The sequence below is a fragment of the Daphnia magna genome, linkage group LG10 (genome assembly GCF_020631705.1).
Source record: "Daphnia magna isolate NIES linkage group LG10, ASM2063170v1.1, whole genome shotgun sequence".
NCBI lineage: Eukaryota > Metazoa > Arthropoda > Branchiopoda > Diplostraca > Daphniidae > Daphnia > Daphnia magna.
In genome coordinates, this window is record NC_059191.1 from 3,528,112 (window position 1) to 3,546,612 (window position 18,501).

At 39.8% G+C, this 18,501-nt stretch overlaps 2 protein-coding genes and 1 long non-coding RNA gene across 4 annotated transcripts; all 3 read right to left on the minus strand.

The window, feature by feature from the left end:
• Positions 1–2,062: 2,062 nt before the first annotated feature.
• On the minus strand, positions 2,063–4,050 carry LOC116936016. 2 transcript variants are annotated; one of them, XM_045179798.1, is made up of 8 exons: positions 3,916–4,050; positions 3,606–3,682; positions 3,416–3,548; positions 3,078–3,267; positions 2,868–3,011; positions 2,557–2,724; positions 2,240–2,480; positions 2,063–2,176 (listed from the first exon to the last, which is right to left on the minus strand). In XM_045179798.1, exons 4-8 carry the CDS (start codon positions 3,257–3,259, stop codon positions 2,135–2,137), a joined length of 777 nt encoding a protein of 258 aa, XP_045035733.1. In that variant the 5' UTR covers positions 3,260–3,267; positions 3,416–3,548; positions 3,606–3,682; positions 3,916–4,050; the 3' UTR covers positions 2,063–2,134. The 2 variants fall into 2 exon arrangements, with proteins under 2 accessions (XP_045035733.1, XP_045035734.1); XM_045179799.1 differs by lacking the exons at positions 3,416–3,548; positions 3,606–3,682 and having other exon boundaries at positions 3,916–4,023.
• Positions 4,051–13,291: 9,241 nt separating this feature from the next.
• On the minus strand, positions 13,292–14,837 carry LOC116932951. Its single transcript, XR_006651932.1, has 2 exons — positions 13,413–14,837; positions 13,292–13,345 (listed from the first exon to the last, which is right to left on the minus strand). It is a non-coding gene; the product is annotated as an uncharacterized LOC116932951 (long non-coding RNA).
• A 2,510-nt stretch (positions 14,838–17,347) lies between these two features.
• On the minus strand, positions 17,348–17,845 carry LOC123476945 (secreted RxLR effector protein 161-like). Its single transcript, XM_045179960.1, has one exon. The coding sequence runs from the start codon at positions 17,843–17,845 to the stop codon at positions 17,348–17,350; it is 498 nt and encodes a 165-aa protein (XP_045035895.1).
• Positions 17,846–18,501: the final 656 nt, after the last annotated feature.

Sequence of the window (18,501 nt, forward strand, 5' to 3'; positions counted from 1 at the left end):
AAGTTAGAGAATGGCGTGCCTAGTTTGTTCTTTGCAAACAGCTTCCGACGCTCTTCGACTTGTTCAAAACCGAGCTTGTTCGCTTTCTTTTTTAAGGTTTTTTGCAACCTTTTCATGGATTTCTTAGGGAGACCTCGACCACTAGACGAAGATGGTTTAGGATCTAACAATAAAATAACATCTTTTACAAATACATCTAAAACGTTTTGATGAAAAAAAACCGTTTACTATTACCATCAGGATCAGAGTCGCTATCCGGATCTTCAGACTTCAAACCGCTCATGATGTTTCGAATCATTTTTTCCAGAGACTTTTTATCCATTGTTGCAATCCGAATGTACAATAGAAAAAACTTATTTAAAATAGGACAGATGAGGAACAAACTTGACGCTGCTGACGTAAAAAACGAACTGACTTCAGCAGATTATATTCAGATATGCGCATATGTCGCCCTAAATGTAGAGAACTTTTGTTTCAGCTGGGAAGCTCCGCCTTTCGAGTCCTATCCTATTGTTTCCCACGTTTAAAGGAAGGAGAGGGGTGGCCAAAGTCGGCATCCCGATATCTACTTGTAGTTTAACCATTTCTCTTCCTCAATTATTGTTTCTTAATTTGCTCAATTTTTTTTTTGCTTTACACCAAATTTTGTTTCATTTCTGAAACTCTGCTCTTTCACTCCTATCCTCCTGTTTCCCACGTTGAAAAAAGAGATGGGAGGGATATTGGGATAATATTCGCCACCCACTACCCTGAATCCCCGATAAATATACAGAACCAAACATAGGTAATTTTTCAGTGCATTCTAGGCACTACGTGTCTAGAAAAATTGCAATAATTGAACCGCGACAGATTTTCCTTTTTCGTGAGTAAATCTAATGATGATCACATTTTTATAACAGAAGTCGTCGTAGGATTAACCGGCGCTACGGTATCGTTCACTTTATTAGGTACACCCGGTTTTCCCATATGCGCCGTGTTAAATACGGCGTTTTCAAAAATATACAAAAAAACTAAAAATAAAACTAAAATGTTTTCTTTGTGCCAAAGATGCAAATTCTTTACTTATACTAATCAAAGTATGATTTACAGTCAAACCAACTAAAAGAACCCTTCTTATACCCCGAAGTTTACCCCCTCAACATTTTACGGCAAAATCAAAACTGGCGATGTCGCCACCAGAGGCACTGCAAGATTCGGGCTGTTGCTACCAGCCGCCAGCTTACAGAATATGGTTTCAATTTGAATCTTAGTTCCATTAGAAAATAAACAATGAAATACGCTATATGCGATGCGAAAATGAAAATAATCAGATTTTTTAAATATCTTGTGTGCCCCTCATCGCATTGGCGCAGCAACAGCCCGAATCTTGCAGTGCCTTGGTGGTGACATCGCCAGTTTTGATTTTGCCGTAAAAATGTTGAGGGGGTAAACTGGGGTATAGAGAAGGGTTCTTTAATTGGTTTGACTGTAAATCATACTTCAGATTAGTATAGAGTGAAAATTGTGCATCTTTGGCAAAAGAAAAAGATTTAGCTTTATTTTAGTATTTTTGTATATTTTGAAAACGCCGTATTTAACACGGCGCATATGAAAGGGTGTACTAATAAAGTGAACGATACCGTAGCGCCGTGGGTTAATCTACGACGATTCATGTGTATAAAAATGTAGATCATCATTAGACTACTCAGATAAAGGAAAAATCTAGCCCAAGCGGTTCAAGAGTTATTGCATTTTCTAAGACACGTAGTGCCATAAGAATGCACTGAAAAAAGGGGGGTGTACCTAATAGTTTGGTGGGTACTGTAGTTCTACGCGTTTTTTTTTAAAGCTGCGTCGGTAACATGTTTTAAAAAATTGTTGATTGCGTTGAAAAATAAGAATAAGAAAAGAAATGATAGAAAACAAAACATTAAGAAAGAATAATGTTATTCTTTCTGTTCATGATGCATGATCTAGCAACACACGTCGAATCAAACATTTACGCGCTGCATGAAAAAAAACTTAATTTGTTGATATTTTTGTCTGAAATTAGTTATTTCAACAGATTTTGGATCGATGGTGATTTCCCCGGCAACTAAATCATGTAATGAAAGATCGACTCTAAATTTGTCCAAGACACACCGATGGAAAGTATCTACATAGCCACACCATGAGTCAAGAGTTTTAGTTTCTTGCCCTGAATCAATTACAGAAACACAAAATTAGAGAGAACAGTGGAGAAACTGCCGATAATTTTTACCTGGATGAGTTCAGTTACTTGTCCTTCAAACTTTCCTTGTTCCTCATCCTCCATCAGCTGATTAAGACCCGAAATGTAAAGCTCCATAGGAGATTTATGGTGTTCAGTCCTAATGGGATGACAATTCCAGGCGTTTTTAAAAGCTTGGAGAGAGCGCTGGATAACATCATATGCAACCATGTGTAGGCATAAGAGATCCATCTCGGAGTCCACGTCCAACAGACCGTCAATTTGCATTTCTCTTTAAAATTTAAAGATTGGAATAAATAAAACTATTTTTTAATTACTGATACACCAGAAAAATTTTTATGACTTACTGGAACATTTCCATAAATGTGATTGTGCACCGTTCAATTGCATCATTCCACAGTCGCTCTACTCGTTGATTATGCACAGATTTTCCAGTACGAAAGCTGTTACGGTTAACACCTCTGACTTTTATCATAAAATATGCAACCAACACATTTTCCCCACCCAAATCTGACCTGTAATTTACAGAATATGTTAATTAACATGTGGGGTGCAGCTGGAAAAGTAAAAATAACGTATAGCTAAACCTGTTAACTAGACCAAGGTTTTTTAAAGTCATTCATTTCTATTGATTTTCTTGTCATTTTTTAGTAATTACCTCACACTCGCTGGGTAACCCCACTCCTCTACACTTTTTTCGAAAAGGCCAGCAACAGTTTCAGAATTATCGTTATCTTCCAAAGAAATATACGGAATGAGTCGGGAGTAACCATCGATTGCACCATGGATAATAAATCCATATCTAGACCGGATACAAAAATAATACAATAAAAGTTTAAATAAATCAAGTACAAAGTTTGATGACTACTTGTCAAATTTATGGTGCCCATCTATGTGCCATAGGGTTAGTGGGGATCTAACATGGTACACTCTTCGATGGATCCTATAGCTCATGGGAGCATTCTCACTTATTCGGACGTCCAGGTAGCATGATCTCAGTCTCTTCTGTTTTAATAAAACATTTTGGGATACTAAGTATCTCTTGAACATTTGCAAACCTAAAGTAAAACAGAAAGGATTAAATTGTGGATTAATTGTTAGACAAAAACAAAATTTTGCACTTAAAGAATAAGCTTAAGAGAGAAAGAAGCTTAAAAAAAACTCGCCAAAGCGTGGATTTTTATTCAGCCCCCCTGTCATGTAAACCTTTAACTTATCGTCAGAAACATGGGTGTAGTTTGGCCTAGCTGATAAGAGTTGGATTCTTTCATGACTCGAAAGAGTGTTCTCCTGGACACTGATAGTTTTTGGCAGATTTTTTCGACTGGAACTCTATGATCTATAAAGACAGCCAATTTATGTAAAATGTCAGGATTAGGCAACTGTAATAAATTACCTAACAACTCTTTAAGTTGAAGTATGTTAACTTTAATACTGTTTCTAGAACGGGTGTTTCTCCTGTGGGGGATAAAACTACAAAAAAACAAACAGATGAAATCAATATGATATTTGGTTAGGTTAATTTAGGGTAAACAAACCCATAGGGATTAATACAAAGGTATATATTAAGCTAATATTGCACTAACTTCTTATATCGAACACTCAGCAGTCAGCACTGTGATATTAAATTCTTGCACAGACTTATTACAAATTTACCAGCCATGATAAAAAACGGTTTAGTTTTAAATTTGGTGTCGGTAACTTACCAGTTCATAACGTGTTTTTCGAGGATAGAAAGTTCTATAGATGCCCCACACGTGAGGCACTTTTCGAATAAAACTGACATTTTAACTATGAACTCAGCTGACAGGAAGAACTGTTCCACGCACGGCTTGTTAAAATTCACGCAGCATGTGGCGCTACTGTTGTCAAAATCGAGGGAAAACTCGAGGGAGATGCCGGTCTCTATAGTTTGTAGGACTATTCATTATATTGGCCGCTAGATGGCGCCAAAAATTGCCAGGTTGAGGTGAAGGGTTGAGGTGAAGGGTTGAGGTGACGGGTTGAGGCGATGGGTTGAGGTGACGGGTTGAGGTGAAATAAGTAGCACTAAAAACTTGCTATAGTGATGTACCACTGAGCTATCCCATGCTACACTTCAATGAAATTTACTTTAGTCAAGTAGACTAAATCCAAAAAAGTTAAATAGACTTTATTCAAAAAAAGTATAGTTAATAAGTAAAGTATAGTATAGTATAGAATAGTTCAGTACAGTGAAGTTGTCACCTACGGTGCTGCCCTCACGGGCAGGATCGTGGGTGGCAAGGGCCCTCTAAATTTATGTTAAAGTTAAGAACCCTTGCCCCCCTTTTTTGGTCAGTATCCATGTAGTAGTAAAGTAAGTCATCTCAATTGTCCCTCTGTCACCACGTCGGTAAAAATTGTCTCCTCCACCGCATTTACAAAGAAATAAAGTATTCTTTCCCATCCGTCATCTTTTCCATCTTTTTTCATTCATCCTGTCATCCCTCATTTTCTGCTACGACGTTACATGCACGTTAACGTACGTAACAAATGGTGCTGAAACCCGGGATTTAACGAACACGTGCATTTTTCTTGTTATCCCTAGTAAAACTTGTTAGATTCAGTAAAATTGTCGGGTATTTCCTGTTGCAAGACTTTGGCATACGTTTACGCCAGCCTGAAGGCAGAGCCCGGTCTACCACGCGTTGCGTATCTGACTGTATCGTCGCTGTATCTACGTGAATCATCGACATCCGTTTACGTGTGACTACTTCTTTGTCTTTGAACGTTTCTACGTCATGAGTGAAGCCGTAGCAAAAGCCGAGAGTATTGAGTCGGGCGGCAATATCTCTATAGTAGACGAAATGAAGCCAGAAGAAGTGAAGAATGAAGGCCTCCTCCTCCCAGACAACGATCTCAAACAGAAACGTGGGAGAAGAAAGGCGGCCCACACGAAGTTAACGAATCAGCTCAGAAAAGCAGTGGCAGATCACAAGATGGGAGCCATCAGACTCAAGAAGTTGCAAGTTGCAGCATGGCGAGACGAATTAATTCGTATCTACGAAGACGTCAAAGATCTTCACCACACGTATATGGAGAGCTTGCCCGATATTACGGATCCACAACGTCAAGCATGTGAAAAATGGGAGGTACAATTCGACACCGACCACGTGGAAATCCTCAACTTCGCCATTAGGTATGCCACGTCGTCACGTCAGTCAGCCAGCTCTATTGGTACGACAACTTCAGACGTCACAGTTAGCACCACGCTATCACAGAAGAGGTCTACCCGCTCAGTGTCAAATGTTTCCCTTGGTCAAACCAGCCAGCGTGATCTGTGCATCCAGAAACAGATATTGGAACTGGAAGTCAAGATGGAGCGTGCAAGAATCCAGATGGAAGCGAGCACCACGTCGGCTACGGAAACGTTAAGCAAGGCGCTGAAAGGCATGGGTGAGCACCTGAGCAAACTCATTGACAGCGCGGAAAAGACGTCATCGGAAATCGCCGCTAACACCAACTTGGTGAAAGATTCACGTCAGTGTCTACGTGAAATGGATCAGAAGATCAAAGAGGTTAACTTGGATCTAAATGCTCAGATTGAAGGTCTAAAAACGACGATGGAAGTCAACAAGATCCATCTGAGAACGATACAAGAGCAAGTTCTGGACCAAGAGACACGCCTTCCAAAACGATCACAGATATCCGCTGTTACACAAGACATCTCTGCTCAGTCGTCCTTAAAATCAATTGAGGCCACAGTAATGCACCGTAGAGAATTGTCTAATCGTTATGTTCCAGCCGGTACCTCTGCACAGAATCCTACTCAAAGACCCTTGACCATCATGCCTTCAACCTGCAATCCATGCCCACCCCTTGGGTACGATACGTATTCGGACACGACCCCTGAACCTCCACCTGCCGCTGGCCCTTCCAACCATCCTCATGGTGGCTGCTGTAGTCGTCCACGTACTCCGAACTTCACGATCCAGCCGTTTGATAGAAATCCGAAGAACTACGCCCGGTTTAAGGCTAAATTTTGAGCCTTATACGAACACGAATACAACGGTTCTCCTGCCCTGTTGTTCATGTTGGAAGAGCTGCTGTCGAAGGAGGTCCGGAATGAGATCGGTGAGTGCCTGCAGACGACCATTGCGACCAGTATCCGGAGGCAGCAGAGAGCGTTCGAGGAAACTTTTACGTTGACAACTACTTCGATTCCTTAGATTCCGAAGACGGGGCAGTAGAACGGGCAAGCCAGATGAAGAAACTCTTACAACTAGGCGGTTTCAATCTAACGAAGTGGACGTCCTCATCAAGGAAGGTTATATCGGCTCTACGGGAGTTCGGTTTGGCTTCACCAACACTGGACCTTGATTTCGAGAAGTTGCCCATCAAGGGAACACTTGGAGTGATGTGGAACGGAGAAACGGATATGCTGACGTTCAAGATACGGAAGCAGCCTAGCCATGACGTTCTCACCAAAAGGAATTTCCTCAGTATAATCTCCAGTGTCTACGACCCGTTGGGACTCGTCACTCCTGTTGTTTTCTTAATGAAGTCACTTCTGCAAGATATATGAACGTACGAGAAAAGGATCGGCTGGGATGACCCTATCCCCGAAAAATTAGGCCAACGCTTTCACTACTGGTACGAGCATCTGGATAACCTGGAGTTGTTAATAGTACCAAGATGTTTCCGGCATCAACGTGGACGTTGGACGCAGCAGCACCTGCATGTATTTACGGATGCAAGCACAATAGGATTTGGAGCTGTGGCGTACTTCCGTTTCATCTTCGAGGACCAGTCGATCAACGTATCCTTCGTCATGGCTAAAACTCACGTAACACCAGTAAAAGCACTCACGATCCCAAGATTAGAGTTGCAGGCTGCTGTAGAAGGCTTAAATATCGCCCTAGTAATCGGTCGGGAGCTCGAAATCGACGTACGTGAAGTTACCTTCCACACCGACTCTCAAACCGTCTTACGTTGGATCCATTCTCGCACTTGCCGATTTGAAACCTTCGTGAACAATCGGATTGGCAGGATCCTCCGGAACACGAATCGAAGACAATGGCGTCACATTTTCGGAATTAATAATCCAGCGGACCTGTGTAGTCGTGGCATTGACCCGAAGAACGTCGACGAATTGGTGAAATTCCACGAGGGTCCATCGTTCCTGAAACTCGATCTGTCGGAGTGGGATATTTGGGAAGAGATCGCAGAGCCGGAGGAAAGGGACGTTAACGTAATTCGAGTCTTCATAGTCAAAACGGAGGACGAAAATCACCAGATTGATGACTGTGTAAGAAGGTATTCCAGCTTACTCAAGATCCAAAGAGTTATCGCTTGGTGCAGAAGGTTCGCGACCAACGCCAGAGCTAAGATGGGAATTTACAAGCCAACCGTGGGAGAGTTGACGGCCGAAGAAATGGTGACGGCCCTCACGCTTTGTGTCAAACGTACCCAAGGACTGGCATTTGCGGAAGAAATCTACGCCTTGAAAAAAAGCTTGGAGTTGCCTCTGAAGTCAAAACTACGCACGTTTAGCCCTTTCCTGGATGAAACAGGACAGCTACGTGTAGGCGGACGTATACTTCAGGCTCCAGTTAATTATTCCACAAAGCATCCCATCCTGCTTCCAGCCGATCAACTCCTGATGCAGAGGATTGTATGGGATCATCACACACGGAATCTCCAAATTAAATCTGAAAGATTGCTGGCGGATTTACGTACACGTTACTGGATAATCTCTGGACGTAACGTCATCAAATCGGTTGTCAACACCTGCTGGCCTTGCAAGCGGAGATCATCGAAACCCATTCCGCCACTCATGGCATCGTTACCAGTTCACAGGCTTACTCCCTATCTTCCACCTTTCTCGTATACGGGAATCGATTACTTCGGCCCTCTAACGGTACGAGTCGGTGGAAGAGGATGTAGACACGAGAAACGTTGGGTATGCCTGTTTACGTGCCTAACAACTAGAGCCGTTCACCTAGAAGTCTCCGACGGTCTCAGTCTCGAAGAATTCATGCTATGTTTCACTCGGTTCGTGAGTTTACGTGGAAAGCCTAACGTTGTTTACAGTGACAACGGAACTAATCTCGTCGCTGGGGAACAAGAACTCCGCCAAGCTCTAACGGAGTTAGTCAAACAACACCGGGAGTTGCAGTCGAAGATGGCATGCCAACAAATAGAGTGGCATTTTTCTCCTCCTCACGGACCCCATTTCGGTGGAGTTTGGGAGAGGCCCGTGCAATCGTGCAAGCGAGCCATGAAAGTCAGCGTCGGAAATCGCTTGGTCACCGACCGGGTCCTAAGAACAGTGATCGCAGAAGTAGCAGCCCTTTTGAACGCTCGGCCATTAACCCACCTCAGCATGGATCCAGAAGATCCCGACCCGTTAACGCCGAATCACTTTCTTCATGGAGGAGCCCGTCCCCACGTGCTGCTAAAGTTGGGAGATGCTGGGAACATGGACGTCACAGCAAAACAATTCCTCCAAAGCCAGGCCATCATACAACATTTTTGGAACAGATGGCTTCGTGAATACGTTCCACACCTGACGGATAGGAGGAAATGGTCGGAAAATCGTTCAAACGTTACCGTCGGAGACCTAGTACTCGTCATTGAGCCGAATACTCTACGTGGACAGTGGCTGTTGGGAAAAGTGATAGAGATTCTCCCCAGTGAATCTGATAACGTTGTACGAGTGGTAAAAGTGCAAATCAGCAACCACAAAAACCCCTGTATTCGTCCAGTGACTAAGCTCTGTGTTATGGCTACGGCCAAAGAGCAGGACGTTTACGTAGAAAGTGAAAAAATTGGGTCATCTGAGTAAAAATCGAGATCGTTAGGTCAAATGTAATGTAAATAGTCAATCCTTGTATAAAAGTAAAAAAAGGGGTATAAATTGTAAAATGGTAAAATTGTTAAATTGTAAAATGTCAAATGTCAAAATGTAAAACTGGTTGATATAGTCATACGTAACAATGTAAAAAGTGTGAACCCCAAAGCCGTAACGTAAAATTTCCGATAGCAACGCCACCTATACCTAGTTCAAAGGGCAAAGGCAAAATTAGGTCGCCTACTGTTTAACCCTTGGCCGCTTAGGGAAACTGTTTAGTCCCTTACGAACAGCAGGCGACAGTTTACCCCTTGACTTTGGTGTGTGCTACACGTGGATCATCTCTCGCTGTCGACGTTCACTATGGCCTAAAATCCAGCCGAATCCGCCGCATCCATCAAAAACAAATTGAAGGAGTCTCGTGAAAAGGAAGAGGAGTGCGTGCGGAACCTAAAGGAAAACCAACTTCAGTTGGTTCAAGCCCGAAAGGAAGCTGTAGACATTATTTACGCCCATCAGCGCGTGGTTCTTCGCCTGAACGAAGAAATCGCTCAGGGAGCAGAGGAACTCGTCAACGTGCAGGTCCACTACCGAACTGAGAGGGAGAAAATGCTGAGTGGATTTGTTGGAGACCTGCTGCGCAAGATTCGGGAAAAAGAGGTAGCCGAAAACGTGCACGTAACGGTTCCAATTCACGACGCCCCGAAGTACGTTGTGCCCCGTCACACCCCGACCATCCACTGTTTCTTGCCCGAGCATCTGGAGAAGCCGGGATCTTATCGCTGGACTTTGAAGATTGCGGAATGTGAGGAGTTTATGACTCTCACCAACCAAGATCGCCTGGAGCTTCTCTTTACGCAGCATCGTTGCTTCGGGTGTTTTTTGCCCGCCTCTGTTGCTGGCCATCACACCCTGGCCGATTGCCCGCATCCGCGGTGCTGCAATCTCTGCAAGGCGGGAGACCATCATCAGATCCTGTGTGGCCCGCGGAGCTCTTATAAGAGGCTTCTGCCTAAAGAAAACTAGACATCGACGTAACTAGCTTTGGGGTGGTATTTGTGCCTTTTTTTCGCCAAACTGATCGTTTCTGTTTCCCCTTTTTTGTTTTTTGTCGCCTGAAATGGTATCTATTTTTGGTGTTGTACCTGTGGACAGGTGGGCCCGCTATCATCTACGGTGCTGCCCTCACGGGCAGGATCGTGGGTGGCAAGGGCCCTCTAAATTTATGTTAAAGTTAAGAACCCTGGCCCCCTTTTTTGGTCAGTATCCATTTAGTAGTAAAGTAAGAAAATCATCTCAATTGTCCCTCTGTTACCACGTCGGTAAAAATTGTCTCCTCCACCGCATTTACAAAGAAATAAAGTGTTCTTTCCTATCCGTCATCTTTTCCATCTTTTTTCATTCATCCTGTCATCCCTCATTTTCTGCTACGACGTTACATGCACGTTAACGTAAGTAACAGAAGTATAACATAGTAAAGTATATCATAGTACAACAAAGCATAACAAACTATAGTCTAGAATTAACAATAATATAGTAAAGTATAAAAAGTATTACTAAGCTAACTATTCCTCGGACAATAATAGAAATACAATACTTAACTAAACTTTACTTTTTATAATATTTATTGCTGAATAGTAAGGTAAATAGTAAATTTACTTTATTCAACTTTATTATTAACTTAACAAACTAAATTCAACTACATAAACTTATGCAATTATACCACATCTAGATTTGAATCTTAATCCTTATTCATAGTACTTCAGTGCTATACCACTGAGCTACCCAATAATATAATCATATGAATCTTTACACACTGTATAAACCGATCTGAACATATCATTTAATAACGACTAATTATAATAGATCCATTCATAGAAATAATCGAATCAACTAGTATTACGTGGATGAAAAACGCAGCCAACACACTGAATGCAAATTTAAAGCTTTGGCTGAGTAACACTGTAAAAATTTTATGCATTTCACTAATCCAAAATAAAATTCGTTAAATGGTAAGAAATTCATTAATATTACCTATCAAATAATAATATATTCTTACTTCTGTTCTAATGTCAAATTTGTTTCGTGGTTCTAAAAGAAATGAAATACAGCAATTTTTTTTTTCACTAAAAAAGTTTATTCTTTTTAAACATATATATAGATTTTAAAAATACATACACAAATACAACTCACTTTAAAACCAAATCAAAAGAAAAAAACAAAAACAATAAACGTAAATAATGACATAGCTAAACAATCACACAAAATTGGAACGCCCACCACGGAGATTATGTTGAACGGAAACGAATCGGAATGAGCCGTACGCAGAGTGATCGGAAACAATTCCGTTCCCCACCACTTGGAGGATCCGTTTTTGACCGACAATCTAAACGGATCTGTTTCCGTGGCCAGATGAAGACTGTGTTGGTTCCGATCTCGCTGTCGTCTAAATCGGACCTTCTAGCGGGGAAAATCGCATCTATGTCCGATCTAGCCATTCGATGCCATTCAATGTTCTTTCACTAGAAGGCTCTAGTGATCGGACACAGATCCGTTCTCGAAAACAACTTGGTATCTATGCTGCAGGTCATTGTTTACATTTTTTTATTGTTAATTTCGATTTTTAGTTTATTGTTTAATTGTTATTATGTTAGTTTTGGTTGTAGATAAGTTTAAATATGTGTTTTTTATAATAATACTGTATTGAAATGTATTGATCAACAAATAGGCAAGAATATACTTTAATTGGAAAAAATTTTGTGTTTCATTTCTAACGAAGACTGAAATCTATCACCTATCTGGTAGTATTACAATTTTCTTCATAAATAATCAATTCAAATTATTCTTTAACAGGCGTTTATTTTTATTTAGTTAGAATGAAAGGTTAGTATGCCTTATAGTGTTATTTAAGGCTTAGCTTTAAACATATGTAAAGAATGTTGGTTACGTTTAGAAACCACGAAGAAAATTACACACTAAAATAAAAAATATGAACAATTATAACATTACAAAACAAACCAGAACATTAATGAATGAGGTAACTTATTTCCTATATATTTTTAATGATTAAGTCTTTATATTATTCTTTTATTTTTGTTTTATAGGTTTCGGACTCAAAATAACATTTAGTTCGAAGTCAGCACTATCTGTCTGAAAGAAAGCTTGCCAACTTTAAATTCTAGGACTAATAACATTTCGTTTTAATTTAGTTAGACTAATGTTCAATGTCTATGTATTCTTTTTAAGAAATAATCCTGAATGTGTGTTTGTGAATCTTATTCTTTTTTATGTTTTTAAATAAATATACTGGTATTTCATCTTTGAAAACATTAAGCCTATCTTAATAATTCCTTTCCCAGATACAACAATCTTCTTGTCATTTTAATCGTTTGTTTTACTGATAAGCAAATTATTGCATAAAAATTTTAATTGGGCATGCAATGATAATGACCGCCCTAATGGGCGTCGTGAGAGGGTAAGATTATTGTAATTTGTAGTACCAAAACTATAAATATATAAGTATATTCTTGCATCGAAACATGCTAAAGGTTTTAAGGTACCTAATAATTTACTATTTTATTGATTTGTCGTATATTAAGACCCAAACGATATACCCAAAGTTTCATAGTTTTGGTTCTTTTTCCCTCCCCCCAGAAAAGTTATCAAAATAAAAAAATTTGCTGCTGCTGCTGCGGCTGAAATATTGAATGCATTATAAAAACATTAACAGAAATCGATAGCCCTTAAAAAGAGCTATCTTTTCTGTGAATATGTTTTGAAAAATATTGAAAAGCAAAAATATCCTATGACATGAAAATTTTTTCTTTTTTATCGAACCAGCGCAATACTGGACCCAAGTGGCAAAACGCAATAACATAAACGCTGGAAAAAAACCCAGTGAATTGCAGTAAACTATTTTTTTGAAGTTTTGGCAGGACAATAGATCCAACAACGGCAGCATTCCCCGTTTCATAAAACAAACTAGTATTTCAAAGTTGAGATCCGATAATCTAGTCCTTTTTGCTGTGAAAACAAAGCCAGCAGTGCTGAAGACACGTTCGCATGCGGCCGACGACGGTAATGCACTATTATACTCCCTAATAAGAGAAAGAAATAGTACATTTGTACAAAAGAAAAAAAAAGCAAAAGAAAATTACACGAAGATTTTCTTTATAGTAGGGAACCTTTCTAATGAACTTAATTCCGTATTCCCGTCGTTAAAGTATATATCCACTTCATCACCCTCTAAGGATGTCCATCTTTGTTTGTATCGATCTGGAAACCTAGGCGTTTTCGTTGGTGAAACATCACCACCATTGTTTCTTTTAAAAAAAATACAACAAATTGAAAATAATGTTATAAACAATTATCAGTAAAGAAATAATTTACCCAGAGACAGGATTCAAATTGGAAGCCTTGTGACGACGAACTGTTGATTTTAACAAATTTATCAGCTGCTGCTTCTCACTTTTATTCACCCAAATAGTTTCAAAGTTCGGGTCGGAAATTGACACAAGTCGCATGTGAACGTTCTTAAACATTTCTCAAAATCTTGTGTAAAGACCAGATATTGCCAGAACAAAAGCTTCAGAATGTACGATCGAAGAATCTTTGGAAAATTCTTCCACTTTTCTTGCAACAATTTAATGGTTGGGAGAACGCAACTTAAAGATATTTTCTCTTCATTCTGAAGAACGTCCAAGGCTTGAGTGAAAGGCTCCATGATTCTTACATATTCCAAGAGGAATTCTTCTTCGGCTTTGATAAATGGTTCAATGTTGAAATGAAGAAATACTTCTGATAACTCTTCGTTTTTCGATTCAATTAGCTTCGTGACGCATTCAACAGGGTCGTAAAAAGAGTTCCAGCGCGTAGCATTATACAAAACAAAAAGGACTCCCAGCTGGTTCTTTATATAATCTGAGACTAAAGAGCTACGGAACTGCTTATTCCAGATCTTTTGGAGTTTCGCATCTATACACTTCTTCATTTTCTTGAAAGTCACGTTATAGATGTTGCTGGCGTCGGGGTGACTTTTTCAAGCGCCATGATTAAGTTAGTTTTTGAGTTTGAATATTCTCTTTGAAGTCTCTCAGTAAAAAAATATATTTTTTTTTACAACTAGTTTTCCAATAAGGCCTCCCATCAATTCGACAAATCCTTCCCTCTCCACTTCAATCAGAGGAATAGTATCCTTTACAATAAATTTCTACAAATAAAACAGGATGGATGATGAACAATTTATAAAATGTTTCGTTTTGCTTAAATAACCATAATTTTGGTGTCCAGATCTTTTATCTAATTTGTTTTGTAAGAGAAGGATCTTTCAGATGGACCCAGTGTTTGTCAAAATTGTGAGTGTCTTTCCCACTGGCACCAACAGATAATTTTTTCCCAGCTGCAAATTCAAGATTGAAGTCGTTCAATCTTGATCTATGGAATGTCTAGAAAAACCTTAAAATATAACATCATCTTACAATCTAATCTATAATGACTTCAGCCATTAATGATTCAGAAATCATATTGACTTACAAATGCCTTTTTGTAATCAAGTAGACTAAGCACTGAGACAAGATCTGAATCTGACTAGAATTCTCTAAAAATCTTTTCACTCTAGTGACAAATTTAAAGAAGTTATATTTTTTGTTCACATATGGCGCTCCAGTTAATGATCTAAATTGAACACACCCTTTCGATCTCAATCTCGACCTCGATATGGGTCGCGGATTAATCGCTCGTTCACGATCAGCAAAAAGTGATCGAACGATCAAATCTATCTCAATCAGAAATCGACCACCACAAGTCTGCTTGCACCTGACATAATAACAACAAGGTCTCTGAGACGGCGTCTTAACGTGCAGACGATAAATACGCCAATGCTAAAGGATAGGGCCTTCCAAAGAATCGATTCTTTTCCGATCTTTTAACGATTCAATACTTCACCATCTAGCCAACACATACTTCACATTTAATCCATAAACAGTTTAAGTGTTACTACGTATTATTACTATAAAATATATAATACATTTTATTCCAGATGTTACGTCTTATATATTATATACAGTCATATGCGGAAGTTTCTTAAGCAGGCAAATGGGTCGAAATCCTTCTATTTCTTTTTGATGGAGGGGATAGTTTGGTGCCTACCGTACCCCTTTATGCTATTCCTATTTCTCTTTCTTTGCAACCCGCGAAAAAGGTGCAACATTAAAAGTAGGAAAATTGACTGAAACATAGAGGAAGAGAAGAATGGAAAGAAAACGAGGGTATAGTAGGCACCATAGTATCCCTTCCATCCAAACAAAATGAAAGGATATAGACCCATTTGCCTGCTAAAGAAACTTGCACGCATGACTGTATATCCTATATGATTACATCCTATATATCCTATATACTACGTATAATATATATTAATAACTTAACGTTATCCGTAAAAATATAAATATGGAATAGACAAATTTGACAAAAATGGGTAGCCCACATCAAGACGTATCCATTTCTGTTGAATTATCGCTTTAAATGGATCTACTTGAGTAGTAAAACGATTGGCTATTTTTTGTGTAGGTCGGTGTGGTTTGACGGGTCTCAGGGAATTTCCTGCCCCAATAAAAATTATAATCTAGAAAACAATTGGTTAAAAATTTATAAAAATTACCGAAATGGATAGCTCTTGATAATCCTAATCCATTTTTGTAAAATAATTGCTTAAAAAGTAATTACTTGAATGGTAAACCGATTTGCCATTTTAAGACAGGTCGGTGCGGTTTACTGGGTAGCGGGTTATCCCCTCCTCCCAGTAATACATGAAATTAAAATAATTATTATCGGGAAAACTATAAGCCCGAAATCAATAAATTTATATTGATTATACCCATTTCTCGAAGATGAAGAGCATTTCCTAATTCAACCGCGCCATTCTTCTCGATTCCAAATCTATTTGCCGCTGCTACTAGTGTTGGATAAGTTTTAGTATTGTAAACTGCCTTTGTAGGATTGGCAAAGCTTTGAACAACAAAATTTTCAACCGTTTGACACTGTTGTTTCCAGAGAATGCAACATTAAGCCATTGGAATATAGAAAGGTAGTATTAATGATAGGCGTGTTTTGTAAAAAACATGTCTTATTGGATAATTACATGTCCCTGAACCAATTCGGTGACCGAGGCGTTGTTGTGTAATGGAGCTGGGCTTGCTTTACAGTTTTTTTTTCTTGAACTCCGACTCTTGCTGTCGATTACGATTCCGTTCAGTTCTTTGAAGTCACATAGATAATTAGCATGAACCAACCAAGTCAACATTATTCGAAATCACCAACAACTGGATTGACTTTTGATCTATATAAAAGCTCAATTCATTTGGGTGAATTTTCAAGTCACACTGGCACTTCGCATGATCCACAGAGTCAAGGTAAATCACTTTCAGTGCATTTGACTTAGGCTTGTAAAATTTGCAACTGCAAACATCAAATAGCTCATCAATGTAACCTTTGAATTTTTTGGATTCAGCTGATTCCCTGAACTTAGAATTGAAATGCCGTTACATGTTATCAAACTTTTCTATTAATCTATGCTCCATTTTGAACAAATTAGCTTTGGTGGTGGTCAGAATTGAAGCTCTCTTCGGACTGTCCATAACTTCGACGACCATTTCGGAAATGATCCCACTCTTAACACACTTCGTTAATTTCGGAACATCCCTTTGGTATTTCTTGAATTCAAATAAACACAATTCATTTCTCACTGTAGGTCATTTGTTTACTGGCAATGCACAAAGTTGGCCAATGAAATAATTGTTTGTTGCATTTCGCTTCGAAGGAGCCGTAGTGGACAATGAAAAGATAGTTAGGGGAGACCGGGGCTAGTCCGTGTAAAATTCTATTTCATGGTGATGGAAGAAACTTAATAATGTCTAATACCTAAGATGTATTCGAGATGAGACGAGAGAGAACACATTGATAATGCAAGGTAAGATCAGACTGAGAACAATATAAACGTCGTAAAAGACGTAACAAAAGAAAGCGACGTGAATAGGATCTTGGTGACTTGATAAAGAGATAACATGAGAGATTGGTTTGTGTGACGCTAGATGTCCCAAAAACTCAACACACCTCCTCAAACCAAGCGATAGGTAAATATGAATAAGAATAAAAAGAAGAGATTAGAAAAGGGAGACAACACCAATTCGAGCCCTGATGAAATTGAATTGGGGTGTCGGTAGGGGCTTCGTGAAAATATCAGCGAGTTGATGTTGAGTGTCAATATACATAATTTCAATGAAGTGGGAAGCCTGCTTCTCCCTGATAAAATGGAACTTGACATCAATATGCTATGTTCGCTGATGATGAGCCGGATTATGAACTAAACTTATGACGCTCTGATTATCGCATAAAATGCGTATAGGGCCAGGTGGTAGTTGTCCGATCTGGCTAAGAAGGCGTTGAATCCAAATCGCTTCCTGGATGGCGTTACTGGCTGCCACGTATTCAGCCTTTGTTGTGGAGATGGCAGTGTAGGATTGTCTTTTACTTCCCCAAGATATGGTGCCGCCAAGATGTAGAAAAATGTATCCGGATGTTGATCGACGGATGTTCACGTCACCAGCATAATCAGAGTCGGTGTATCCGACTAGATTGGTGCGTCCTACAACTAAAAAAAGAATTCCGTGTGTTGTAGTCCCTGCTAGATATGACAGAATGCGTTTAACGGCGGCCCAATGAGCTTTGCCAGGATTCTTGCAGAAACGGGTGGCCTGGCCTACTGCAAAAGAAATATCGGGGCGAGGGCAGACTGCTGCGTAAGTGAGGCATCCAAACTCTTTCGTCATATGGTGTGCTGGACATCTTCTGGATGTCTTCCGGAGTAGAGGGAGACATGGAGGAATCAAGCCTTGCGTGTGGATCCGCCGGAACAGTGATAGGGTGACACTTTTTCATATGAAAGCGCTTTAGCATTCGAAGAATATATTGCCATTGAGATAAACGCAGCTTTTTCTTAGGTCGGTCGTGGGATATTTGCAGTCCAATGAAGAAATCGGCTGGACCTGAAGTCATAGAGAAGTGAGATTCTAGGTATGACAATATTTCGTCGTTTGTTGAGGATTTTGTGCTACACATGAGACCGTCGTCTACCCAGACGGCAAGGATAGTAAATTCTGAGTCCGTTTCACGATAATAGACGCAAGGGTCTGCTGAGCTGCTAAGGAAACCAAATTTGGTAATGAAAGTGCCAAATGTGATGTTTCACAATCGGGATGATTGTTTAAGACCATAGATTCCTTTGTGGAGGCGGCAAACGAGAGATTCGTTTCCATGGGCGATGAAGCCTTCTGGTTGATTGACATAGAGCTCTTCCGTTACTTCGCCATGTATAAATGCCGTCTGCACATCTAGTTGCATCATGTCAAGATCACGATGAGAGGCGATGGAGAGTATACAGCGGAGAGAATCAAGTTTGACCACGGGTGAGTACGTCTCCAAATAG